The 27,213-nt window shown below is 42.1% G+C and overlaps 1 protein-coding gene across 3 annotated transcripts in view; it reads left to right on the forward strand.

Moving 5' to 3' along the window:
• Positions 1-27,213, forward strand: part of XYLT1 (xylosyltransferase 1) — a 210,506-nt gene that overhangs the window by 92,139 nt on the left and 91,154 nt on the right. For all 3 annotated transcript variants that reach the window (XM_087733195.1, XM_087733194.1, XM_087733196.1), the window contains one exon: positions 10,254-10,785. In XM_087733195.1, coding sequence (XP_087589321.1) covers positions 10,254-10,785 — 532 coding nt within the window. The remainder of the gene's footprint in view (positions 1-10,253; positions 10,786-27,213) is intronic.

Consider the following 27,213-nt stretch of genomic DNA (forward strand, 5'->3'; position numbering starts at 1 on the left):
AGAAAACAATGTTGTCAATTTTTGAAATACTATGGATATGTGCTTTCACAGCTCCCTCTAGCAGTATTCCGAACTTTTTAATAACCAGACAGACATTTGACATTGCTGTTAATACAATATGGCTCTTCATACAGTTACTGTGCTAAGCTGGAGCAAATGTGAGAATCTATTTGGACTCTTGAGGGGTGCAATATTGTTTTACTCCCTAATCTAAATCACTCTGCAAGTAAGTCACATGTTAGCAAGAAACAGAAAAACTCTTTTGGGGAAAGCAGCCAAAGTTTTGAAGCTGTTTTCGTTCTATTTCAAACCAGAACATCTTTCCTTAATGTACAAATGTTACATATGCAAAAAGGAAAAAAAGCCATTTCTATTAATGATATTTTTACAATGTTGTTTCTAGTGTTTTGGAACACACTGCTGAAGTTGATGTTAAGAAAAAATAAAAATCAATGTCTTTGAAAAGGAAGGGAAAAATAATCCTCCAAACAATCACTTACCAATGCACGTGCTCCAGCGCAGGGTCCCCTGTATCTGTGCACTTTGTGGTGATCCAGCTGTTACTCTGCAGACTTGAAATGCAAGTTTAACAGTAGTTTTGGGCTAGCAGCGCCTGTAAGTATTTGTTAGCACTGAATCATAAAGGACTCGTGCTTTTTCAGGTATCAGAATCCCCCTTTTAACCCAAATGATCGCTTTTTCTCATAATCTTTTTACATAACAGAAGGAGCTGTATTTGAAACAATTACATCTTTCATCTTTACCAGCTTGCAAGTTCAAAGCCAATAAATTTGTTTTCACCTTTTGTATCTCCCTCTTTAATGTCAAGCATAAAGTAACTTAATATATTTCTCACAAAATGTTTCTCACAAGTCTTCAGCCACTGACAATTGAAGTACAATGTACTTGTTACAGCGAAATGGAAAAACATATGGAAAAATCTAACTGCATTAACATCTGCTGTCTTTTCTCCATCTGCTCTCTTTGGCCGTGCTTTTGTCCAAACCTGCCAAAAGTACTAGTTTTCCAAGGGTCTCGTGGCACATCAACCCTGTCTTCAATTAAAGTTCACAATTTCTTGTTTGTTTTGATGGCGCGGCGGGATGTCTGCATCCCTGTGGCTGCAGCACGACTTCAAGCAGAGCAACAGTTGTTTTGTAGTTTGAAAGATGTGGATGGGGTAGGGCAGGTGACAATAGGGTAAGTGCTGTATCCAGAGTCGATTTTGTATCGACAGGATCCTACCCTAACCAGGAAAACACCTTCCTTGACCCAGTGGCCTTCTGAGCCATTGAAGTGAGTGTCCGAAGGATGTTGAGATCCGTGCCGTTGAGCGCAGGAGATGATACCCGCCGTGATGCTCGGCCTCTGGACCACGGTGGGCTGCAGCACACAGGTGAGGCGCCCAAAGTTCCTGCAGAGCCAGCAGCGTGTCAGCCCTGCACGCTCGATCATCCCAGGGAATGGGCTTGCTGGGCCTGACAGTGGGAAGAGAGAGGATCTAACCCATTCTCCTACCTGGCTCAGCAATTCTTTGCTGTGACCCTTTCTTTTTTTTTTTTTTTTTTTTTTTTTTTTTTTAAATTATTATCATTCTGATGGTCACCATCGTTCTGTATGCATCTAGCAGAACAGTGAGCATTTGGACAATTCCAGGCAAGTGTCCTGTAGTTTTACTTCACAGTGGTGGAGAAAGATGGTTTTTCTTGGACTCTTGCAGCAAAGGAGAATGGAGCGAAGCTGCTTCCCATGACGGCCTCGGTAATCAGCTGTGGGGCTGAAGTTGCTGTGCTCCTTAGTTTGGCAGCCTGCAGCTGCCCGTGGAATGGGTGGTCTGAAGAAGTTTCTCTGGCCTTGTGCCAAGGGAGACGGGTGCCCAGCTGTTTCAGAAAAAGGGGATGAAATCAGATTTTTGTGCCCACTGGAGCATGAGGAGTATTTATAATTTCTGCTCTTGTTCTGAAGACCGTAGTGTAATGTTTGTAGTTCTGCTGGGGGGAAAGGTTTTGATTTCAACTAAGAAATAGCCCTCAAATACGCAAAGGTTAGAGCAGGAAAAAAAAAAAAGATTTAATCCAGGAGCAGCCTTTGCTTGTAGAGATGCCATCCTCTGACTCCTCTGGCAATTGGAAAGTATCATTATTGAATAATTAACGAGCATTACAAAATAATATGTCACAGAGCTGTAATTAATATTGAACAGAAACTTGTTTTAATTATCTTCTTATAGTGCTGTTTAAATTCTTCTTGGTCACAGGGCAGGTAAAATAGATGTTCCTGTAAAAACTGACCAGGTTTGAGGCTTTGCCGTATGGTGCAGATTTTGAAGCTGTTTGCTACCTCCCCAAGCTGTGAGCTGGTTTGGAGCCTGCAGCGGCACAGCTCGCCCCAGCAAAGTGGCAAGTGTCTGCACCAGCTCTGGGCGCTCGTTTTGTCTCAGACATGCGTGATCCTGCGATCCTGCGTGACTGCCCGGTGGTCGCATGTTTTCACATGCGATCAGTAATTGTTAAGTAGCACATCCCGTACTTTGTATTTAGAGGAAGGTCTGTGTGTTTTGTTGTTGCTCAGTGTGTGCATATGCATATTTCTGGTTTGTTTTGCTGTGTCGTTAAGGTACCAAGCTTTGCCAGGGGAAGAACATGAGAATACGTTTTCAGCACAAAAAGACAGCAAATCCCTCCGTGCTGGGGAGAAAATTATTTGTGTCAGATAAACTGAAACTGTGAACATTTGCCATTCAGGGCTTGATTGCACATGGTCCATCCATCTGTGTCGTATTTATAGGACTTCCTTGATACAGAAATCATACAATGAATAACTTTTCCTGAGAAGGGAGCATTTTCTTATTGCCAGGAGGAAATGCTCTGCATGATGCAGTGAACACCTTTCGCAGATAAATGCAAGCTCTTATTGTGTGCCTTTGTGAACTGATTAGGGTTTTCTTTAACTTTCCTTACAAAGCATCTGCAGAAGGAGCCATCTGGCGGCACTGTGCTGCCGCAGGTGCGTAGCAGGTGATGCTGGAGCGGTGCCTACCTGCATGGTATGGGCTCTTCCCCTTGGGTTTGCTGCCTCGAGTTGGATCCCTCACCCACGCAAAGTCTGCGTGCCCTTGCTGTCTGCAGAGCTGGTGCACATCAAGCTGCTGATGTTTGTGTCTCTGCTGATTTGTATGCACATTAGGTTAGCTCTCTGAAAGCAGATTTGAAATTGGTTTGTTGTTGACTTTTTGCATATTGCAAAAATTAGCAGTCATACTGCCTAATCCTGGCTGTTGGCGGTGGCACCCCTTCCACGGTCAGTCTGAAACTATGTGAGTTGGTTCCTGATGGCTTTGTAGCATATGCTAGTCTTACAGCGGGATACCCCACAGAGAACGTGCTGGTTTATCGGAGTTTTCCCTTGGTCAATATTGCAGCCATAGTCTTTTACCTCCTGCCTTTAGCATGCAGGATACAGCACCATACCTGAAAGATTACGTGAGAATTTGTAACCTAGACTTTCTAAAATGGGCAAACCCAAGTGCACATTTATGCTTGAACGTGCTTAATTTAGAGGCAAATATATATGACAGATGCAAGTGAAAAATGTGTGGAGAGAGGCAGTCTGCAGGTATGTAAACTACCTGGGGTCTGGCTGAGCGGGCGTGTTTTGTACTTGCAGAAGCCTTTGAGAGCGTTAACAGGCTGTCATTAAAATCCCTTCCTCATTACAGACGGCTGTAAAGTTCTTCCAAATTCTCTGTATTTGTGCTACGTACAGTGAGCAGCAGCTGCTTTTGGGTCTGTAGTAGGTGACAGCATCAATTTATTCCATGGTCTTCTCAGTAGGTTGCAAAGGTTCTGCCTCTGTCTCCGCAGAAGCCCGGGCTTTCTCTCCTGAGATGGATGGGACTTCGAATTCAATCAAGCTCACAGTACCTGAGCCCCAGACCCTCAATCACTGTAGATATAGTGGCTAATATACCAAAGAGCATACATTTCATGTGACAGATTTTAATAAAATGTGCTAAAGGTGGAGTTTGGAGAAATAAAACCTGCGTGCTCAACAAGGAGCGGAGTTTGGAGCAGAATTCAAACTCTCTCTTTACATGCAATGGGTCTGAGCTTAAAATGTTATTTTTGCATTAATGTTATATTATTATTTTTAGCATCAATGGCAATCAGTATGTAATTGGCAGTGATCTCATGCACACTCCTGGGTACAGACTGTTCTTTCCCAGTTTGGGAATATTTACTTGTTATTGCTGAATTGCAGCGTGCATGCATGCAGAAGAGGCCCCACAGTCATTAAAACTCTCCCTGCCAGGGCTCTTACCATTGAGTACTCAGCAGTTAACCTTTCCATGTATCTCCAGAGAACCAGATAAAGTTAGGACACAAAATTTCTGTTTGTGGAAATCCTTCTCTTAGGCCTGCGTTTTGTGATAGACATCTGCAGCGTCACACTTGATATTTGAAATACGGTGCTACAAAGTGATGAAAATCCTCCAAAGGTTTCTTTATAAAGACTGTAAACTGAGTTGGCTTTTAAAATGTGGGAAAAAATGCTTTGACCTGATCCTGTGCTTCTCTGCAAGAGTGGAATGGCTTTCACTGGCTTCGGGAGCAGCAGTGAGTCATTACTGAGCTACAAACACGACCTCCCACGGGAAGGGTGCACAATTTTCGGTATTAGTCCCCAAAGGGAAGCCGTGTCGCTCCGGGGCTGCTGGAGAACCATGCGTAGAATCACACGGAAAGGGAGTGTTTTCCCAGGACTGTAGTGGAAGCACAGTTGAAATACATGCTCTTGGGCGGCATGTGTTGTGTTTGACACTGGTAATACTGAGTAATTTTGATAGGGTAGCCTCTCACATGAGTTGGCTTTGGATGGAGCCTCTTCTGATCTATGTCTATTCTAGAGAGAATTACTCTGTTGCAAAGACCAAAATAATGCTTTCCATAATAACTTATTTGTGCGTTCTGTGGATGAGATTAAGTCTATACAACAACAAAAAATAGTAGCGTTAGGTCTTGGTTTGAAAATACTGCTTTCATCTTTGCCTGTGGATACATACAGGCTATATTAATAGGCTCTCTGCTTCTAATTTGATCTGGGTATAACCTTCCATTTTTTTCAGTGTATTTAACATGATTTGCAAGCACAAAGAGAGATAAGAAGGTGCTACTAATGAATAGCTAGACAAAAGTTGAAAAAGATGATGATTCAAACAGTGAACCCGCTGACGTACGCCCCATGGTGCTGTCAGAACTGGGAATGCCTGGTTTCAAGATGATCTTTCTGTGGGATGACTTTGTCCTGACTTGAATGTCTTAGACATCTATGGCAAATAAAGTCTGCAATTAATCCAGCAGTGTGAAAATTAAATATTGTAGAGCAAGTAAAGCCCATCCTCCTGTAGCCAGCTGAAAACCAGATGTGCTGCTTTTGTTTGTACCCCTGAACTTCACAAATGAACATGATTTATTGTCAGCAGCTGCTGCTGTTTTAAGCTCAGAGTGCTGAGCTTCATATCCACTGCAAACATGTGTACGTTCTGCTGTCACGTCTGGATCCTGTCTTGAAGTCATTACTCTGTAAAAATCACGCTTGGCTTTGGTGAAAGTTACTGTGAGAGAGAAATGCAGATTAAAGGTGGATGGAGATTTCTGGTTTTGTGGCATTTAATGCTTGCATCAACAGGTGTGGGATTGCGTGAGGCTGGATTTGACTGTCCAACTGTGGTATTTGTTACACATCCTTATTTTTCAATGTATATCTATAGCTCTTCATTGGTACAGTTGTTCTACAGACTGTGCTTTATTTTTAGTCCTTGCTCCTCCCGAAGAGATGTCTCTGCAGACACTGCATGTCCTCCGTGGCGGGGAGGTTTTTATGGTGTTCGCTGTCCCTGCGGGCAGGAAAGAGTTACAGTCGAACTTAGTTTTCTGTCTGCCTTTGAAGCATTTAAAATTCATTTGTCTTTTCAAAATCCAGCCTGTAGACTTGGAAAAGCATTTCCCAGAGGGAGGTAAAGCACTTGAAGGAGGAAAACAGTTTAAAGAGGTGAACTGTGCACCAGTAAATCTGCTGTTTACTTTGGTTTTTTCTCCTGAGGTTTCATCACAGCTTTCTACCACTCTATGCAAGCATAGTGCATCAGCCGGTGGGAACGCTCTGCTTAAACACCCGGACCTGCAGCCTCCACCATCCCAGGGGAGCTGCACAGCTTGACCGGCCACTCATGGGCATAGGCGTGGTAATATGGAGAGCCAAGATCCTGACTGAAACATCACAGAAGTATCATGTCGGATGCTGTTTCAAATGGCAATGGGCCCGCACGTCATCCTTTGACGCTTTGTCAAGCTACAGAGAGGTTTGGATGGGGCAGGCGGGCGGAGCGTGGGGCAGGGCTGCGCACGCCTCAGGACATGGGAGGGTGTGCGCCTGTCGCTCTGGTTCAGGCCAATGTCTCGTTTGTGGGTAATAAGAATGACCACAAAAAACCAACAAGAGCGAACATCTCCTCTCCCTTCCTGTCTCCTTTATCAACATGCCATTTGCTGTACAGATTAGGATTTAATTTTTTTTTTAGCTTAAACACAAAAATCGTTTAGCAAGAGCCCGTCTTTGAGAGGGAATGTTGCCAAGATACACAGAAATATCCTATCATGGCATCGCCTTTAGAGAACTTGGAAAGAGTTTAATGAAGGAGACAGACTCTTTTTTTTTTTTCCCCCATCGTTGCAGCTAGGTATTTTGGCCATAAGTCGCAGCATGGTGGAATGCTTCAGTTACCGATAAAAAGTGCTTTAAACTGTATTAACGATGAAAACTAATGATAGGGATGCTTTGCATTACTGTGGAGTGGTGTCCCTGTAGCTCTCTGCACACTGCTGCTGTTGAAACCCAACAAATAAAGTTCACTCTTGCTCTTTCGTAGCTTCCTTCATATTTCACAAACTTAAACTGTTGAAGTTTAAGGACTACTTATAAAGAATAGCTCAGGCTGTGTTTGGGATATAAAATTCATGTTAATAGAATTAATAGCATCTTGGATGCCTCTTGTATTTAAGTCTCGTATAACTGGGGGACAAAACAGTTGAAAGAGACAAGGGACCCGCTGTGGTTATGGATTGCACCATCCACACAGATTTACCTCAAGCCTTTTCTGTCTCATTTACTTATTCTCATTTATACATCCAGATACCTGCAACTCCAAATAGCTCCGTGTGTTCCTGCCTATGTTGGAGGGCTGGTACAGTGTCCTGCTGTCAAAAAGGGAACAGTATATATGAGTTAAAGGGTAATCGCAGCGTGTTTGTTCTGGTTCTTTGTGGTCAGTGTAATTTAAATTAGGCATATAGCTGTATACATGTACGCAGAGCCATATACATATATATACATGCATATGTATACATATATGTATATATGCACAAGAGTGCAGGTCATCTTGCATTTTATTATTTGATGAGGTAAAAAGGTGAATTCCGGCACCAGCTTAGACGAAATGTGACAGCCCAACTATTAAAGTTTGAGCTATTTCACATATACAAATCCAAGATCCAAGTGCATTAAAATGAAGCAAGTCAAAATATACAAGTGGCATAATTAAGCTGAGGTTTTGGAGTTGGCTGAACAACAAAGGGACTGTGACAACTGTCAAACATCTGAAGTCTCAGAGCAGTGGCACCTCAGTGGAGATGATTTGGGTATGATGTTAATAATATTAGCCTTACGTTTGTCTTGCTCTGTTTGCAGCTTGCTGCTGGGTTTGGAGTGGTCTTTTTCTTTGAAGATACATTGGAGATACAGATTAAGTGAAGGGAGCCGGTCTCTGAAAATAATTGTTTTTTTTTTTTTAGTTTGGTCATTCATGGGAGTGAGGACTGTCTTGAAACTATTTTTTGTTTGTTTTGTTTTCTCTTTGGTGTCCAAAGAAGAGCAACAAAGCTGGTGAAGGGTCTGGAGCACAAGTCTTGTGAGGAGCGGCTGAGGGAGCTGGGGTTGTTTAGCCTGGAGAAGAGGAGGCTGAGGGGAGACCTTATTGCTCTCTACAACTACCTGAAAGGAGGTTGTAGCGAGGTGGGGGTTGGTCTCTTCTCCCAAGTAACAAGTAATAGGATGAGAGGAAACAGCCTCAAGCTGTGCCAGGGCAAGTTTAGGTTGGATATTAGGTTGGAAAAACTTCTTCACCAAAATGGTAGTCAGGCACTGGAACAGGCTGCCCAGGGAAGTGGTTGAATCTCCATCCCTGGAGGTATTTAAAAGAAGGGTAGACGTGGCACTTAGGGACATGGTTTAGTGGTGGACTTGATAGTGTTAGGTTAACAGTTGGAATCCATGATCCTAAGGGTCTTTTTCAACCTAAATGATTCTATGATTCTGTAAAAAATGCTATTCTTTTTTCTCCTTAAAAAAATAAGACAGAAAAAAGAATTTGATTTCATGTGTGCCCTTAAAAATTAGAAAGATAATTTTTTTTAAAAGGTACTGTTCTCTCTGAACTAGAAATATTTTGTTTGAAAAATGTTTGGATTTTGGTTTGGGGGGGGGGGTGTGTGTTTTGTTTTGTTTTGTTTTTAAAAAACTTCTCTGCGTTCCTCCGTGTCTGATAGCTAAAGCTACTTGCAAGCTGGAGATATTCATGGAGAGGGAATCACTTCAGTCACTTACAGAACCACATCATCTAATGTATAAGCTATTCAAACATTTCTCATTGCTGAGCTGCAGAGGTCAAAGTGATACTGACTCCCTGCCTGGCCTTGGATAAGTCGTTATCTCCCTTTCCTTCTGCAAAACCTGACTGTTAAATAGTTCCTCACAGAAGAGGTATGAGAAAAAATTAGCTAATGCTGGTAAAATGTTTTGAATACAAAATGTGGTTCATAGGTGCTAAGAGTGGCTCCCATCAGTCATCGTTAGCGGATGCTGTCATTTAACAGCCTCTGATTTTTGGTTAGGTCTTTCCCCAGCGCAAAACAAACACGACAGACTCAAGAAGTCTATCAATATTTATACTCCTGTCTTCAGGTGTTTTAATAACAATTCCCCACTGATTTCATCTGCTACTGATCACCTTAATAAATGGAGATATTTCCTGTTCCATGGGTCTAAAAATTGTGTCTCCCACTAGCCTAAGGACTAGTTTCTGTGGCTGGAGCAAAGGTAGCTCAACCTCACCCACCCCCAGCTATCAGACAGGTTCCCATTTGATAGTAACATACACATGTAAGTGCCTCTCGGTTTTGCTCTAGTTTGTCGCATCTTTTCTAGAGCAGATTGCTGTGTTCTCTGTTGCTCTAGGATCCCCCGGATAATCCTCCTTTTTCTTTGGTGTTGTACACTTGCTCTGCTGTCGATGGGCTAGGACGAGTTCCCGTGGTAATAGGTGGAGGTGGGGATGAAATCATGAAGCAAAGCGTTATTCTGCATCAGCCAAGTATTTTACATGGTCTATTCCTTTTCCTTTATATGATATGTTTTAAATGTTGCGACGTTATGGTCTGTGTATTTATCAAAGCGTGCCCAGCATGGAGAAGAGGAACATGCTGGTTAAGAGCTGACATCTGAGCCTGGCTCTGACCCTCCCGGGGAGCCTGAGCGTCTGCAGCTGCTCACCCTCTCACACAGAGCTTGTTGCTGCCACAGCTTCCCACCTGCAGCAAGCTGCAATGCACCCCGTGGGAAACACTTCTCCAAAGTTTTATTATGTAGAAACTCAAAAAAACAACATTAGGAAGGGTTTGGTTTGTAGCAAAGTTACTTCACTGAAACAAAGCTCGGGCTATAAAGGCACGTGGTGCTTTCTGCAGAGGAATGGGGCAGTTCCTGGGATACCAAACTGCGGTCATTAACACAAGGAGTGACGGAAAGCATTGAAGGACCTGCTCTTGCTCCACTGAAACCTGTGTCAGTTTTGCCATTGATTTTTAATGGTGTCAGGGTGAAGTCTCCAGTTAATAATTGCTCACAAACCTGTTCAAAACCTCCCTGCTCCATCTGAGATGGGGGTTGTGCAAAACCTCCTTGCTCCATCTGAGATGGGGGTTGGACTCTGAACCGGTGATGAAGGTGCAGGCAGTGGTTGTCTGCACTGACCTGGGCAGCTCAGAGGCCTCTCTCTTTCTGCTATGAACCCTAACATGGGGATTTTTTGCAGTATATTGGATTGTAATTGATTTATGTTTTCATGTAAGAAATGCTTATAATGCATTGGATGTGACTATTTTTAGTAAGTTGAGTGTAATTTTTCTCCCCATTTATAGGATGGCTATTTTTCCCACCGACCGAAAGAGAAAACGCGAACAGACAGCAATAATGAAAATTCAGTCCCCAAGGACTTTGAAAATATTGATAACAGTAACTTTGCTCCCAGGACTCAGAGGCAAAAACACCAGTCTGAGCTGGTGAAAAAACCCCTTAGCAAGCAAAAAGAGCACTTGAGAAAGAAACTGGAAGAGGAGAAGATGAAGGAGAACTTGCTGCTGGGGAAGAACTCCAATGAGGTGGTGCAATTCAGTGATCACCCTGGAAAAAACAGCAGCAGCAGCAACAACAACAATTTGAAGGAGATTCACAGGTCTCCCAGACAGCATCATTTAAAAAAAAGTGGAAACAGCTCCCCTGAACTGAGATATGACCAACCACCAAAGTGTGAGGTAACGGGGAAAGAGGCAATCTCAGCCATGTCCCGGTCTAAATCTAAGCAGTGTCGGCAGGAGATCGCAGAGGTGTATTGTCAGCACAAGCATGGAAAGCTGATGCCGGAGAAGGTGACACGTTTCTGTACGCTGGAGGGTAAGTTGGTAGGTGGTGAAGGAGCAATAACACGGTATCTCGGGGGAAGGATTCTGTATAATTGAAATGGCCTTCTGATGACAAAAAATGGCTTTATTGCAGGAATGTATAATGTACTTAGTCTGTGAAAACGAGAGAGGGTTTGAGGATGTTTTGAACAGGGAGTTATATGGATGTCACAAGATCCTTGGTAGATTCCTGTAGAATTTCTTTTCACTTCCACCAGATTTTTATTACACTATGTGATCTAGGTATTCTGCTGCTACTCCTGTTTCTTTTAGTTCTTAATCTACAAACACAGAGAAGCATAGTCAAAGTCTTGTTTTTCTGTACAGGAGTTGCATGCTTTTTGGGGATCAGGGAACAGCCATGGTGAATTTTGGTGCCTTATGCTAACCGATAAATGAGTGGCATTGCTGTTATGGCCATATGGCCATTTTTCTGGCACAGTGGAGTCCTAGCTAGTAACCAGGACTGCTAAACATTTTGATAACCCAGATAATTATCAGAAGTATAATTAAAAAAAAAAATTCCGAAAGCATGGGGAAAAATCCAACTTTGTGGCTCACTTCTATTTTTAATGTTCTTCAATCAGCAAAAGTAATTTTCCAAATCACTGTTGTAGAGAGTCAGTTACCTCTGCTAGCCTAAGCCAAGCTTTGATTTGTTGCTTTTGGATTCTCCATGCAGTCAGATATGTGAGGTATCTCTCAGCTTGCTGTCAGTTTGCATGTGTGAGCTGACCTTTTCCGACTTTTCAGGAAGAGTGCTTCATGTGCCACCGTTCATTTAGCTCTAAGCTTCCCATACAGTGAAGTCCCTTTTTTTTTTTTTTAAAAAAAAAAGCATTGATCAGTTGATCAAAGTAGGTATTGATCAAGGAACAGCATTATCCGCAGCAGCACTTGTTTATACAGCAGTCCAAAGTCCTCATCCTGTAGTTGACACTTCAGCCAATGCATGTAAAGATATGCCTATGTCTTTGTCCAAGCTGAAAGTGCAGAGGGACTTATACAAACAAGAGAATAGGTTTTGCTTTGAGATGGTACAGTAAACATGGTGAGCCATGGGGATTAGGGGATGTTTAGTTTCTTTCATTAGGAATATTTAGTTACATCCTCTAACCCCCACCGCTTACTTGTTTATTGCACCACTGTAAAACAGTGGTTACTATTGGGTGGTTTCAGTGTGGGAGGGAGGAGGATCCATGTTGCTATTGCCTAAATTAGGAGGCTAAACTCCCTGTACAGACAGTGGAAAAAAGGAGGTGCCCCAGAGGATGTTTCCAAACAAGAGCATCTCTCTGTAATAGGAAGCTTAGGCTTTTAATTTAGATGACGCATATTACCAGGATGAACTGTGTGAGCACCCCATTTCCCACCCCAGTGCATCTGTGACTGTTTTGTTTTTTACCATGTGTTTTCTTTTGGTGTTTTTTCTCCCTTTCTTATCATGGTAATACTCAAAATCATTAAGCTGGGTGGGCAAACACTGGAGATAAAGAATTAATGGAGCAGGCAGAAGACTTGGTGTTCAGTGGGAAGCAGGGAGAGGGACAGCAAAGACAACACAAGTTGAAGGGAAGATAAAAGTACAGAAAAGAGGTAAGAATTGAGAAAAAACAGACATCAGTGACAGGCTGAGCATCCGTGAGTACCCCTGGGTGCCCCTGAGGTCCCATTGGGGTGTCACCAGTGGAATCAACTGTGATAAGCATGTCTTTGGTATCCTTCCCTTTTCTCTAATGACAGGAGAGTCAGCGCTGGTCTGTGAGAAAGCTGATGGAGGTCAGCGCCTTGCAGATGCTGTCCTACACATTTTGGGATCAAGGACATATCTTAGTAATGTCATCAATGCTATATACCTTGTGTAGGGTAAATGCATCACGTATGAAAATATGCAAGTGATATCCTGGAGAGAGCTGGAAGATGTATTGTCATCAGCGTGGGTGCGTGCTGCAACTGTGTGCAATTTTGCACACCGCTATGATTCCATCCCCTGCCTGGTAATTTGTCTTCCAGGGATGCAGGGTGACTTTCCAGAAGTTTTAAACTACTGCCATTCTTTAAAACAGGCTTCTCAAGAAATAATTCTTGCTTCTTTTTTAAATACAGAATTTCTCTCATATGCCCAGCAGTCAGGATAATAGCATGGTCGTAGAACCAAGAACAGTGTCACCTTTTACACTTGAAGCCTTGCAGCGTGAATGTACATTGCACATTGGTATAAGTGCTTCCTTTGTAACAAGACGCAGTGAAAGGTCCAGGAAAACCGGGAGCTACAAACATGACTAGAGAAATGGAGAAGTTGTCCAAACGTGGTTTTATTGTAAAATACACACGAATTTAGTAACAACTCATGAGATATGGATACATACCACATTAAAAAATAAAGTGTAAAAAGACTGTGGCTACAATTTTTAGATTTGTGGTGCTAGAGTTTCACTTAGATTTTTGTTTTAGGCAGTGATGCTTGTTTAAAAAGAATAATTGAGGGATGTCTTAACTTAGCCAGATCCTTGTGCCAAATGTTGACTTTTCTTTGCCTCAAGGTTATTTCCTCCTGCCCATGCTGACAGCTGAAGTTAACAGCTTCAACAGCCAGATTTCCTTAGCAGAAAATCTGGACATCCTGTGTTGCATACAGAGTTGCTCTAGAGCAGATTTGGGAGCTTTGCTATGGGGAAGTGATAAAGCAGCAGCATACTGAATGGGACACAAGTTGCTTATGCAGGAGGCATCAATGCACAAGCAGATTGGGACATCGGGCCTAGGGAGGAGATCCAGACTTTGAAGTCACTTCTCAGATGTCTGAATCCAGAACTATCAAGTCAGACATGTAGGAATCCCAAAACTGAAGGTTCCCAGTGCCTGCCGGAAGATCAAGTTATATGTATATAACTTGGTAGGTCCCTTAGATATTACAGCCCTGTTAAAGATACGTTGCCTGAGTTTAAGTGTGTTGTGGTCTCAGATCTCTCATCCCCACTGCAGAACGTAAATACTGCCGCTGTTCACTCACAGACTGGCTCCATCCCTCATCAACGGTGTCTTCATCAACTCTAGAGGTCCTTTAAAGGAGTTGAACTTGGTTAGGAGATGTTTGTGAAGGACTGGCCATCAGCTTTTGGGGATGTAAGGCACCCCATTGTTAGGGTCACTCATAGGGGGAGGTCTAGGTAGAGGTCTTGGCACTTTATGCATCAAAAAAGCTATATGCTGTTTGTTGGCAAAAGTCAGACATCCGAGGACTGAATCTATGTATTCAGCATGTGAGTGCTATTCCCTTCAGTTGGGTTTTAAAAAAAGTTTCCTGTCTGTTTTCGGCAGAGCTGTGAAGTATAAATATTTATGCACTGGAGCAGCAGATTCATCCATTATCCCCACATACAAACGTGTTCCCAGTGCTATGGTTTCCATTGAGATGTCATCCAGCATTTAATCCCCTTGGATCCTGTCTCAGCTGATCAAAACCACGAAGTTGCTAAGTGTAGCTATCAATCATGGACATGACTCCATCCAGCTGGATTGTCATAAGTGTTAAGTGATATGTTCACTTGAGTGGTTATCAACGGGAACAGGATCTTACAAGCTGTTTCTTTTTTCTTTTAAGTATTTTATTGTTTCCAAAGTCAACAGGCAAAGGAAGTCGAATGTAACTACCTTCAGTGTATAAAAGTAAGGATTGTTAAAACTGAGAACATCATGTTTACTACCTGTTTGACATGCAAGCGTTATGTCCATGAGAACAAGAGGATACGGGCTGCAGTCCCTCTAAGGACATTGCAGAGAGACAACACTGCTGAAGCAGCAAAATGGGACATGGCAACTTTACCAGTTACCTGACTTGCAGAGCATGTGAGCTGGCATTTCATAGAATCATAGAATCGTTAAGGTTGGAAAAGACCCTTAAGATCAAGTCCAACCGTTAACCTAGCACTGCCAAGTCCACCACTAAACCATGTCCTCAAGCACCACGTCTACCCTTCTTTTAAATACCTCCAGGGATGGAGATTCAACCACTTCCCTGGGCAGCCTGTTCCAGTGCCTGACTACCCTTTCGGTGAAGAAGTTTTTCCAACCTAATATCCAACCTAAACTTCCCCTGGCACAGCTTGAGGCTGTTACTTGGGAGAAGAGACCAACCCCCACCTCGCTACAACCTTTCAGGTAGTTGTAGAGAGCAAGAAGGTCTCCCTTCAGCCTCCTCTTCTCCAGACTATGCAATCCCAGCTCCCTCAGCCGCTCCTCATAAGACTTGTTCTCCAGACCCTTCACCAACTTCATTTCCCTTCTCTGGACATGCTCCATCACCTCAATGTCCTTCTTGTAGTGAGGGGCCCAAAACTGAACACAGTACTTGAGATGCGGCCTCACCAGTGCAGAGTACAGCGTCAGGCTGACAGGCTGATTTCCCAACAAGCCGGTCCTGAAAATGGGGCACATACAAACGTGTTCCCAGTGCTATGGTTTCCATTGAGATGTCATCCAGCATTTAATCCCCTACAGAACAGGGGATTGGTCTCCAAGGCTTTAGGTGCAGCCTCATCCAAAGTCATGGCTGAGATCAGGGCAATGGGCAGCTGGCAAGTCACCCTTCACTCAGAAGGGAATGTTGTGAAGTTTGTAGAAGTGTGTTTTGAGGGGAAAGGCAGTCAGTGAAGGTAAGAGGGGAAAAGTAGGTTCAGCACAAAGTTAGATGAGGAAAGGGTGAATCCAGTCCTGTGCAGGTTGGGGAGAGGGTACAGGGAGACATCATTTTAGGGAGTTCATTTCTTCTCAGGAAACATGATATGGAGTTCAGCAACCTGTGGACAATGTTGCAGATTGTTTCCTTGCTGGGGCCATCTCCAGCCTGGTCCTATACAGGCCAGACTAGAGACACTGATTCCCTGATGTCCCTGAAGCAGACTCGCTTCTGCTCACCAAAGCTGTTGGTGGACCTGGACCAGCTGCCTCCCTTCCTTGTCCATCATCATACGTGGCCCTTCTCTTGCGGAGAAGTACTGGGAAGAAGCAGAAGTTTCAATGCAAATTCTTGGTTCTAAAATAAGCTTCACGCTGTACCTAGATAAACTCCTCCTTGAGAAAGCACAAGTGACCTGATCTGTGCCACATTTCCCCCAGCAGAATCCCTTATTACCATGGGCAGGAGTACAATTTAGAATGGCCACTGTGACCCAGACTGCTGAGATCGCTACCCAGATTATTGGGCAGCAATGCAATTACAATTACAGAACTCCACATTTCACCATGCATATTAAAGTTGTGACTTCTACATGCAGTCTTCTTTCTGCGGTGAAAAAAGCCCAGCTTCTGATCCACCGGCTGGATTCAGTCCCCAGATTCTCTGCTTTTCACTCCCACGTGGACTGTGGTAGTTTGTAGCTCTGAATCCCTTGCCTTGCAGGTTTGCTGGATATGCAGCACGGTTCCTCCTTAGTCATTGGCACCAGGTCCGTGAGTCATCACAGGCGCGGTGCCAAGCGGTATCTGCATCAGTCCTCCTCTGGGCCAGCTTCTCTAGGCTGCCGTATCCCCAGGGGAGACTCTGGCCTAATCCCTATCATTAATTACCCAACTGAGTTTATACATGACCCAGATCTATGGCCCTAGATAGACCAAAAGTATGTAACAGGTTTTTTTGAGGGGTGTTTTCTAAGATGTAGTTCTGGCAAAAGAAAAGTCCCTAGGAAAGCAGAGAGCCTCAAGTGAGCCTGATTTATTTCCCCTTGGCTCTTCTGTTGTCTTTTCTTAGTTTATAAATCAAACAGGTTTTCCGCTACCTTCATCCCTGTGGGGTAAACCCAACTCATAAATAAAGTAGAAAAATAATCAAGCTACTGTCATTCCACATCATTCATCAGCACTGAAAGAGTTCTTTGCAGATTAGACTGCTTTCTCCCTGGTTACTTATTGATAATGCTGCTCTGGCACATTGAAGCAAGAGTTTTCAGTTTCTTACAGGCTGCTGAGGAGAAAATTTTCCATTTCATTTTAGAAAACACAGCCTTCTTTTGGTTTTCAAACTGAGACAAAGGGGCTCTGGAGCTCTGTTTACTGAATAGTACGCACAGGTAATAGCAATCTGCATGTCTGGAGTGTTTTTATCTGACTGCTTCAAAGCACTCAACAGAAGGAGGTCTGATTTGCAGGAAGGGAGAGGATAAGCCACTAAGATGCTATATACTTACGGGGCGGAGCAGAGCGGTTCTTCAAGGCATGGAAATGAGAGCATCCTCTATATAATTTTAAAAGAATGGGAGCTGTAACTAAGCAAATACAGAATGTCATCCACTCAATATGCATGTGTATGCACACAGTGACATAGAAACGTATGGCTTTGTTTAGCTTTCACGGTTTTTGGCAATGCATTTTTGGACTCGCTGGGTTTGATCTAAAGGTTATTGAACCCCAAATTTGTCTTCTCCTGGTTTCAGGCTTCCCAGTGACATTGGCTGATGCTGCTTTTCTGTATGTTTAATCTGTTAGTGTGACAACATTACTGTGGTGAGCTATACACGGTTTAAGGAGCATGTAAGAGCCACTGCACGTGCAGCCCAGACAAGCGTTTTAATTTGCTGCACCACAGATGACTCCGGTTGCAATAAATTTACTGTGAGTAGACTAATTGCGAAATAACCCTGAGTAGTTATCAGCGAACAACATCCTGTGGAACTAAACTGCTTACAATTAATAGCATTTAAGCCGTACGCTGGTATTCTGCAGAACGCTAAGATGTAATTACACTGTGTTCAGAAATTGTGTTCTGTTCTGGAAACCATGCTTCCCACACTTCTTTCATTATAAAGGGCCGTTTCAAGATTCAGTACTTGCATTTTAGGTGAAATGAGTTTATGAAATAAGTGGTGCGTCTCTCCTCTCCCCTTACATGTGTAAAGCAGAACAAACTCTAATAAAATCAGTGAAGCTGTGGCACTGTAAGGAGAAAAATGAGATCTCAGGAAGAATGTATGTTGCCAGTGTTTCTCAGATTAACTTTTATTATGGCCACACGTGCAAGCTTGGATAGTTAAAATTAGGATGTAAGTAATGAAAAGATAGTTCATTGTTTTGGCTGAAGATGGACTCTACTTTATTGTATGGATGAGGACTGGAATATATCATTTATGTGGATAAAAATGCATGTAAATGCTAGGACCCAAAGTACACATAAGCCCCTGTCACCGGACTGAATGTGCAGGCACGCGTCCCACCGTAGGGCTGCCTGCGTTGCTGTTGGGTGACCAGTGCACTCTGGTCATTTGAAGGGAGTGATGAGGCAACCTTGATGTAAGAGCTGCCAAAACGCTTCCCCCTGCTCACAGCTGAGTTGTTCCCCTGGGTAGAGGCCAAATGAATGAATTATCCTCAGAAACTGGATCTGGCCAGTCGGTCAGAAACTGGACAGGTTTATTTGCAGAAGGAAGATCTGCATACACCTTGTAAGGGAGCTAGAATTGCTAGAAATGTCCTTGTGGCATCCCAAAACAGGGCGACATTGTTTTGCCGCCTCCCTGCATCTCTGGGGACACCTGCAGTGTAGAGGACAGGAGACTGGTGTTTCTCAGGGATGGGTGAGCTTGTGGCATTGCAGAGCTGAGGGATTCTTCTCCCAAAAATAAGGCCATTATGAGCACAGACTGGCTCTGTCAGCGCTGTCTTGCATAGTTTCAGCTTTGGTTTTAGAAGAAATTCAGTGAGGGGAAAACCGTGTTGGGTGTCTGTGCCAATTAATCCTTTCATACAGTACAGACAATTCCTGTCTAGATTATCTGCAAGTTTAGAAGTGAGAGAATGAAATTAGGCTGACGTTCCTCTGTTTTTCCCATGTGATGCTACTGTCTGGTCACATTTTTCCACGCTAGGCCTGTCTGGTCACCTGTGGATCTGGCGGCTGCAGAGTTGGTCCCTCACAGGCCAGGGCAGCAGACTTGCAGAAAAACATCTTGGCAAATGGCATCCTAAGGAAATGCTGAAAGCAATGCATGACACAAGGAATGGAGGGCACAAGGGCTGGAAAATTTATGGTCAGCAGCCTTAGTTCTCACCAAGCCTCTGTTTGGGAAAATGATATCGTTTTATGGAGCATTAAAGGGGGAGCGTGGGCAAGCGTGGGAGAGGATAATGGCTAAGTATGTCCTTGCTGCAAACCTCCTGGGAAGGGAGCATGAGGGTAGCAGAAGCTCAGTGAATATTTTGATAGAGATTACTGTGTATGTACAGAGATGAAAGAAAAGCACTTAAGTGATCACTAATGCTTCCCAGTCGTCCTGAAACGTTTGGACAGCGTTGGAGGGGAGAGTCAAATACAACTATGGCTAGAGGAAATTGTTGGTACAATGGTATGAGCTGGTAGAGTTGCAGGGGAAACAATAAAAAAAAACAAACAAAAAACAACCCAAACAGAACCAAACCCAAAACAAAACCACCAAACCCAGCCTCCCCTTGTGTTAGGAAAAGTTGAGCCATACTGGCAGTCACGTTTTTTTTCATATAAAATAGGTGTTGGACCTCTGGAGTGGAGTCATTACAGTGATTTTAGTGGACAGACCTTTAAGAGGGAACATGGTATCTAATTCTCTTATTGTTATTCAATCCTAAGCAAGCAGCTGTGTGATGTGAATGCACAGTAGTACTGAACTGAGCTTGAGTTAAGGTTGCACAAGCAGCATCGATGTTATATTCTTTCCTAATTTGACTTTGCAACCGTAACAAAACTGTGTTAGAGTGCCATTGTTACGTACTAATTGCAAGCAGGCAACAGCAACTTTCAGATTTTCTTTTTGGATTAGGCCTAAAATGTCACCAAGGACACAAGGAGATTGCCAGAGCTGACTCGCTAGAAGTTCAGCTCTGCCTTTCTAATCATTGCACTTCTCTAAGTACCATTGCTTAGCAAAGTAATACTGCGTTTTCACAGGAATCCACAGCTGATGAACTGTTATTTTGAGAATGGGGAACTGTCATGTCCCAGAAATCCCACAGTAGCTGCGGCTCGAGGCTGCCACAGTTTGGTTTGAAGTCAGTGGCACTGACTGTATTACTTTTAAAATAATTGGGGGGAAAAGTCTTGACATTTAATTTCCTCCTTGTGAGCTGGGGCAAAGAATTTTCCTCTTTTGTGGCTTCTTGGAACAGATGCCTTAACTATTTACGGAGTTTGTTACAGGATTAAGTATATAGTTAAAGGGAACACACCCCTTTTCAGGCAGGTTTTTGAAAGTGTACATTTATTTGATGTATTTCAGGAGTCGCTGGGCTTTATGAGACCAATGGCTGTTTTGTAATGTCTTTCCTTGGAAATGAGGAAGAGTTATTTAAGGAATCTACTCTGAATTAAAATGCCAACAGTCTAGGCATGAAGCCAATCTTAGAAGACATTAATGCCATTTTAAGACTCCAGACCATAATTTAGTTGTTTCTGTTGCAAATATTTCTTAAGCAGAAGTTTTAAAACATCAGTCTTTTCTCCCTGGGTAATCATGACTTCTATAGAAAAAGTGAATGACAAGAATCAGTAGCTGAGCAACCTTGGAAAAGATTTTGAAATTGCTCAATGTATATTTAGTCTTCCAAATAAATGCTCATCTTTGATAGTTTGAGAGTGTGCTAGAAGTGAATAGCCCTGATTCCCCACTCTCACCATTTTAATATCCATATGTCACTGATTTATCATCTAGTTGTGTCAAAGAAGTTATTCCTGATTGGCACCTTTGTAAGGAAGAACAAAGTACTTCCAACTCCAAGTATCTCCTGCTGTCACCATCGAGCTTAGTTTAATGCACGTTAAACTCTAAAGTATTCTATTTACAGTTTTACTATAGAATAAGGTTTTAAAGTCCTGGCCCTATGGAAAGGTCCTTGGCAAAAGTCCATCATTTTTCTTCTCTAGTTTTCTCATTAGCCTCCAGAGAGGCCAAAGAATGTTTCAGTCCTTTCTCCTACGGCTTACTGAAGCTGAATCATCACTACCATCTCTTGGGTTCAGTGCTTACTGGTCTGGCTTCCTCCAGTGGATGTCACTGTAAGAATGGTGGGAGATTTAAGCCAAAAAACAGAATTATACTGCAGGAAAATCATTGTCTATTAACTCAAACTCTGAGGTTTACTGAAAATAATTTGAATAGTGATTTTATGTGCTTTCAAATTGTGAAATTGTGAAATTTGTAGGATTTGTTCTGCAGGACTGAATCGCTTGTTGCCTTTTAAAACAGAATTTCTCCGTATTTCTGTTCTCGTGATAAAACACAGTCTTCTACGGGCAGTGCTGCCAGGAGAGCATTGGCCGTACTCCAGTGGCTGCATTCCCCAGCCGCACCACCTTCTGCTGTACTGCTACAACTTTTCTGGGCATTAAAAGTTTTGAAGAAAGGCCCTTCTACCTCTCAACGATGTGCTTTGTCTGGACTGAGGAGAGTGGGTGCATTCAGGTTGTCAGTGGGTGGTACATATTAAGCTCATCGGTAAGCATATAAAGGCTGGGTTCAAACTTGGGTTCAAGTTTCCTATTCATCACTGCTGCATATACATGCTGGCTGTGATTTGGAGGGACCATGTTGCTCTCCACAGGCAGTGAAATTCAGCGAAAACTTCAACTTCACACATTTTTATTAACGGCAGTATGGATGCTGCCTTTGAGTTATGCCAGGAGTTAAGAAAAAAAAGCCTGTGTCCTCATGAATCAGAAGCTTTTATTTAGACACTGCTCTCCCTACCTTGCATTATTTCCTGAGGAATCACTACCATGGTAAAGGAAGATTGTTGTAGGATACCCTTCTGAGTTCTGTCATGCTGATGGTTTCCTCTGTCATGCTGGTGGTTTGGGGGCCAGCTTTGTGAGTTTGAAAATGAAATCTTTATGATACTGTAAAGTAATCACATCATCTTTGTGTGGATCAGCTTGAAGAAGCTCATCTGCAGAGCTCATCTCCCACTTTCTTGCCAATTCCTCCGGCTTGCATTTGCTTATTTTAATGACCAGTTGTCCTTGAGGCATGATAGTCTGCAACAGTTGTAGGTCTTGTCAGGGAGCACCGCAAAAAAAAGCTGTCTGTCGAAAGGATCTTTTTCTACAAAACTTGTTGGAAACCTTGCTGCTCAGCTGAAGTTCAAGGCAGCCCTCCGTGCAACTGCAATATAATTGCTTGTATCATTCTCTTTGTTGCAAGGTGATTGCTTCTCTTTTGTGGAGACTTTCTCACCCAAACTAATGGTGAAGTGTTTTGTTGAAGTCTTGATTCATTTGTATAACTAATCAAAAGTTGTAAGAGAAACACATCACCGGTGAGAATGCCCCTTTGTTTGTGACCAGCTGTAAATAGCAGCTTAAACAGTCTCGCTGCTTACTCACCTGTGCTTTTAATTGGAAATGAAGGTATCCATCCAGCCAATGAATATTACTGCACGGTGGAGTATTTTAAACTGTGCTACTTTTATACTGAAAGCTTCTGTGTATGCTTTGTGTTACTGTGCTGCATAATATTGTTGAGCTTGACAGTAGCATGACTAAACAGAACAATACATTTTCATGTTCTCCATCTATTTGTGGGCTGTGATTCATTCTGGGCAATTTACTGAATAGTAAGGAGGAAAAGGGAATTTTAAAAGAGGAATTTACTGCAATATATGTTTTACCCATTTGTACTTTCTCTTTTGCATGGGACCTAGCTGTAGGTGCTCTGAAAGAATTTCACTAATATATCTGTAAGTCTCTGAACAAGTTTGAGGATCTATCCCAAAGTCATTCTGTCTGAGAGAGAGTCATGTTCTTTGGTCGCTTATTCAAAAGCATTGTAAAGAATATACTCCCTTAGAGAAGGCAAAGCTGGACGGGAGAACCCGGCCTGGCTCCGTTGCCCACCTTGCCAGAGCAAGCCAATGGCTAATGAGAGGTGTGGCTGAGATTACTTGTGAATAAAGCTACTGAGATTAATTGTGAATAAGACTTCTACATAACACACGCTGGCTTTGCCAAGCCACAGCAGAGGGAGGCTACGTGGAGCTGATGTGTTTTTGTAAATAATTCTACCATTTTCTGCCAGGAGGTGAAGACAAACCCAAGCTTCCCATGAAGTATTAAAAGCAAAGTGGGCAAAGTGCACCTTCAACAAATTTATTAACACATCACTGGCGGCTATTAGCATGTTCGGCTCAGCAGCTTCGACCTGGTACAGGGACTTGCGTGTGATGGCTACTGGTTGATGGCTACTGTGAGAGGTATCAGCTGTGCAGTGTATCAACTGGTTGCTTCTGCTATTCATGCTATTAGCATGTCTGATATTTTTGCACCAAAACAAATCCATTCCCTTTGTTTCAGGGTGGCTAGGAAGGGAACTGTGTTTTTAATTACCATATATTTCAAAGACTGCCCGGTACTGTATTAGTTTCCACAGTAAATTTCCTAAGGTGAAGTGACAAAATAGTAATTTTTCATTATGAATCAGCTATTCATGAAAGATTGGATTTAGGTCAGAATTTATTACCCTACAGAATTGAAGCCAATATTTAACATAATGTCAGCTATCTTGATATTAGAGAATCTTAATGGCTATGCAATTTTATTCAATGATGAAGTTATTTCAGTTGTGTAGTATATGTCTAGGCAATTTGACGTACAGAGCCTTGAGATGAAAATTGGATAAACATGGAAAATGGTGATTGATTGGTCGAAGGTTGCAATAATGTCTGCCTTGATATACCTTTTATTGTTAAATTATTTATCTAATGCAATCTCCTACGCTTTTAGGAGTCTTTAAGTTGGCATTAAATCGATGTTTAAATCTTCACAGTCAGAAAGGCCTCATAACTCAAACTGATAAATATCTTCTAACATATCAGGAGGAATAATGATCCATCTTAATATCTGAAAGTAGGAAGGATATTATTCTTTCTATTTGCTATGAATCCCTGTAGAAGGACTGAGCCATAAACCAGAAGAATTAGGATTAGGAGACAGAAAGAAATATTACAAAGAAAAAGTAGAGTAGTAGTTTGTCTGGGGAATTGAGAGCAAATTCTGTTTGCTTTGAAAGATGAGCAAAAATTTTCACCAGGACTGAGCAGAATAGGGTGAGTTGACATTCACGTGCTGGCTGTCCTCAGAGGGCACACACAAATCCTTCCAGAGGTCTGTGGGGTGGCTCATTCCTGGAAGCAAAGAGAAGAGAAGGGCCACAATTACTTTGTCTGCCAAGACCTATTGAGCATCTACTTCAGATGACTAAGCCTGCCTTTGACTGATTTGTGCTCAGGGTGTAGAAGGTACATGGTGGATCAGTGGAATAGAAACATGTGGCCTTGGAAGAGCTGGAAACAAAACCACAGGATGGCATTTGGATTTGTGCCTCAGAGCTAGTGGATAAGACTGGCCCCATGCAAATGGCCATCGAAACAGCCCACGTACTGTGAAACCTTGGTGCACTTGAGCCCTGCCCTGCATGTCCTCTCTCATATGTTCTCTTGCCTAGAGATTGCCTAAATACAGATTAATAATTTTGTATTTCATTGTCCAGCAAACAGTACAGATAACTTGGTTTGGTTTTTTTTCTCATCTGCCAAGTGTTATATGGCAAGGGCCTGGATTATTTACTAGAAGGCCGATAATAGGATCTGTAAGCACAGCTGAAGCTGCCCTTTTGTTGTCTATGTACCGACTTAAACACTAGAAAGAAATATTAAGCACAGTCAATAGGCAAAAAAAAAAAAAAATCCTTATTCAGATGGTAACTAAACCTAGTGAAGAGTGAATGGGAAGTGCAGGTTCCTTTCTGCTTTAAAGGCAGAGATATTGTTGAACACTAATGCTGGAATTTTCTTTGACTAGTAGGAGGCTTTTTATTTGTTGAGGTAGAGATGGAAAAAATTATTCTATGGATAAATAGGATAGCCAAATGAGTTTTCATCTTCAAGCATTACAAATTTATTTCAACCTGTATCTGAAACTATCCAGCTGCAATAGCACAAAGCTGCCCTGAATAAACCTTCAAAACTTTCAGAGTTTGTCTAGAATTCAAGCAGAACGTAAAAACCTTGTATCATCCCTGAACAACACATTTCAAATCTGATCAAACATTTCATCATTTGCATAAATCTTGAGTAGAAATAATTGGGATTTGGCAATTTTATTTTCATTATCTTAGTTGAGAACTGAAAATGGTAATTGTTAGCTGGCCTAAATTGGCATAACTTCATTTGGATAAATAATGAACCTAACTGACCCTGCAGCTTTTCTAAAATGCCATCATCTTCCTTTTGAACAGCATTTGCCTATGCTGAGGCAAAATGCTGAAAATCCTACATTTCTTCAGATTAATTGGATTAAGCTAGACTGGAAATTGCGTAATACTGCGCAGTAGGCATTTAGCATCCCTAAAACTTCAAGCTTCAAAGAGCAGTTTCCCCAGCAGTTCAGGCTCCCTATCTGAGCTTGTTTATTGCTTTGAACATGCAGACATACTTCTATGATTCATAATCATCCATAAAGAAATTCAACTGTTATTTAAAACGCTCTGTTGGGAAGACTCAGTAGTTATTAATTAATAATGCATCAGTAAAGCAACAAAAAGGCAGGTTAAGATGCAGTTAGAAGTATTGGCTGGGTCTCCGCTGCCTTCAAATTTGTGTTTATGTCTCGTTTCCCCAGGGTTAGCTCGTCAGTGTGCGTTGACTCTCGGTTCCCCTCTTCGTACTCCAGGCACTTTCTTTAGAAAATACTGATGCATGAATATGTCCATAATTAAAAGTAAATCAAAATGCGTGTTAGCATGCTGGTGTGGGTTAAGAGGTATAAACTGACTCTTAGCATGATTTCAGTGCCAGAAACCTGTCAGGGACTCGTGAGAACAGAACACAGAAACACTATCAACAATACAATATCTTTGAAATGCAGAAAAATTAAGGCTAAGTATAAAAAGGAAAAAAAAAACAGCCCACAACTCAAATCTGCTTTGAAGTGCTGTTATATACTGCTAAAGAGAATTAGCAATTGAAGTGTGTACTTTAACTAACTAATGAGGTTTATAGACAACAATATCGCCACTTTATTACAGTGCCAGCAAGGATCAACACGGTGAAAGTCGGTGCAAGCCCTAGTGTAAGTGGGGTTAGAGTTAGACCAACTGAATGCTGCTGCTTTTGAAGAGAAAGGATGAACTCTTTGGAGATCTCTTATACCCACTGCTGGCTCAGAGTTGAGCTCTATTTAGCTATATTTTGTTCGCATTTTACTTTCATGCTGATTACCACATTTGCAATGTGTCCTATTTTTGCGTGGTAATTGGTAATCTGGAAAACTTACTTGGTGTGCAAGATTTAATATTAGTTCCTGCTGTCATGCTGACAATGAATTAGCTTTTCGGACTCTATCATATGTTCTCAGCAGGCACATATGTAATTAAAATGAGCACATGGTGGGTTTCATATTAACACTCAAATCACCTTTGGCAAAAGGTCTCTCTGTTCTTTTGGGATTATACACTAGGGCAATGTAATTATAGTGTCAGGTGTAATTGTTATTTTTAAATACTTCTTCATGTAACATAATATTAACTCTTTCCATACTAGTTGACTTTTGGATTTGGAGAGTGATTTTGTTCTAATAAAAGGGTTGCCAGCAAGCAGGCATTCTACTTCAGATGTTGTCTTCAACCCTGTGAAAGTTGTCCTGTTGAACGGTAAGCATCTGGTGTCATAAGACATTGAATTAGTTTACATAAAGAGTCATTCCAGAAATTAAAAGTGTATTTACATTAAGGAAAAAATGGTACTCACTGTGACAGTAAGGTCAGGGTGGTAAGCAAACTGTTTTTTCTTTTTACTTTACCTATTCTAAAATAATATTCTGAAGTATTCTAAAAGATTTCCTTCTGAGGAAATTTCTTGAAGTCCTGCCTTAGAGGTATGTTTTCTCTGGGTTTCTTCTTTTAAGAAGAACTTTTTACCACTGAAATTTTGTGGTAATGTTAAAAACTTTTCTCAGTTGATGATAAGCAGTATCATTAAATTGAATGTAAACATAAAAAGGGAAGGGATTGTTTAACATGAATAAACTCGAATAGTGAAATAGTAACCTGGCTTTGATAGGAAATATAATGCTTTCTTCTTAACCCTAAGAACTAGATGCAGTGTTTTCGATAAACAGGTATTTTGTGCAGTCCCTGAGTAGGCAGTGCAATCTGCCCACTGCGGTTTGTTTTATAGACGAGCAGGCTGGCACTGGATATTTTGAAGTAAATGCATGTTGGCGTCTGGATGATGCTCCTGGTCATATGGTTTAGTTTTAGGTAGTGCTGTGAGGAGCAGGGGGTTGGGCTCGATGATCCTTACGAGTCCCTTCCAACTCAAGAGATTCTATGATTCTATAGTGTGAAAAAAAGACGTTTTTCTGACTCTAGAAATAAATACTCAAACTGATTAGATACGAAGACAA

This window comes from Nipponia nippon, unplaced genomic scaffold (genome assembly GCF_047370975.1).
Source record: "Nipponia nippon isolate SJK-2023a ecotype South Korea unplaced genomic scaffold, ASM4737097v1 scaffold_5, whole genome shotgun sequence".
Classification (NCBI taxonomy): domain Eukaryota; kingdom Metazoa; phylum Chordata; class Aves; order Pelecaniformes; family Threskiornithidae; genus Nipponia; species Nipponia nippon.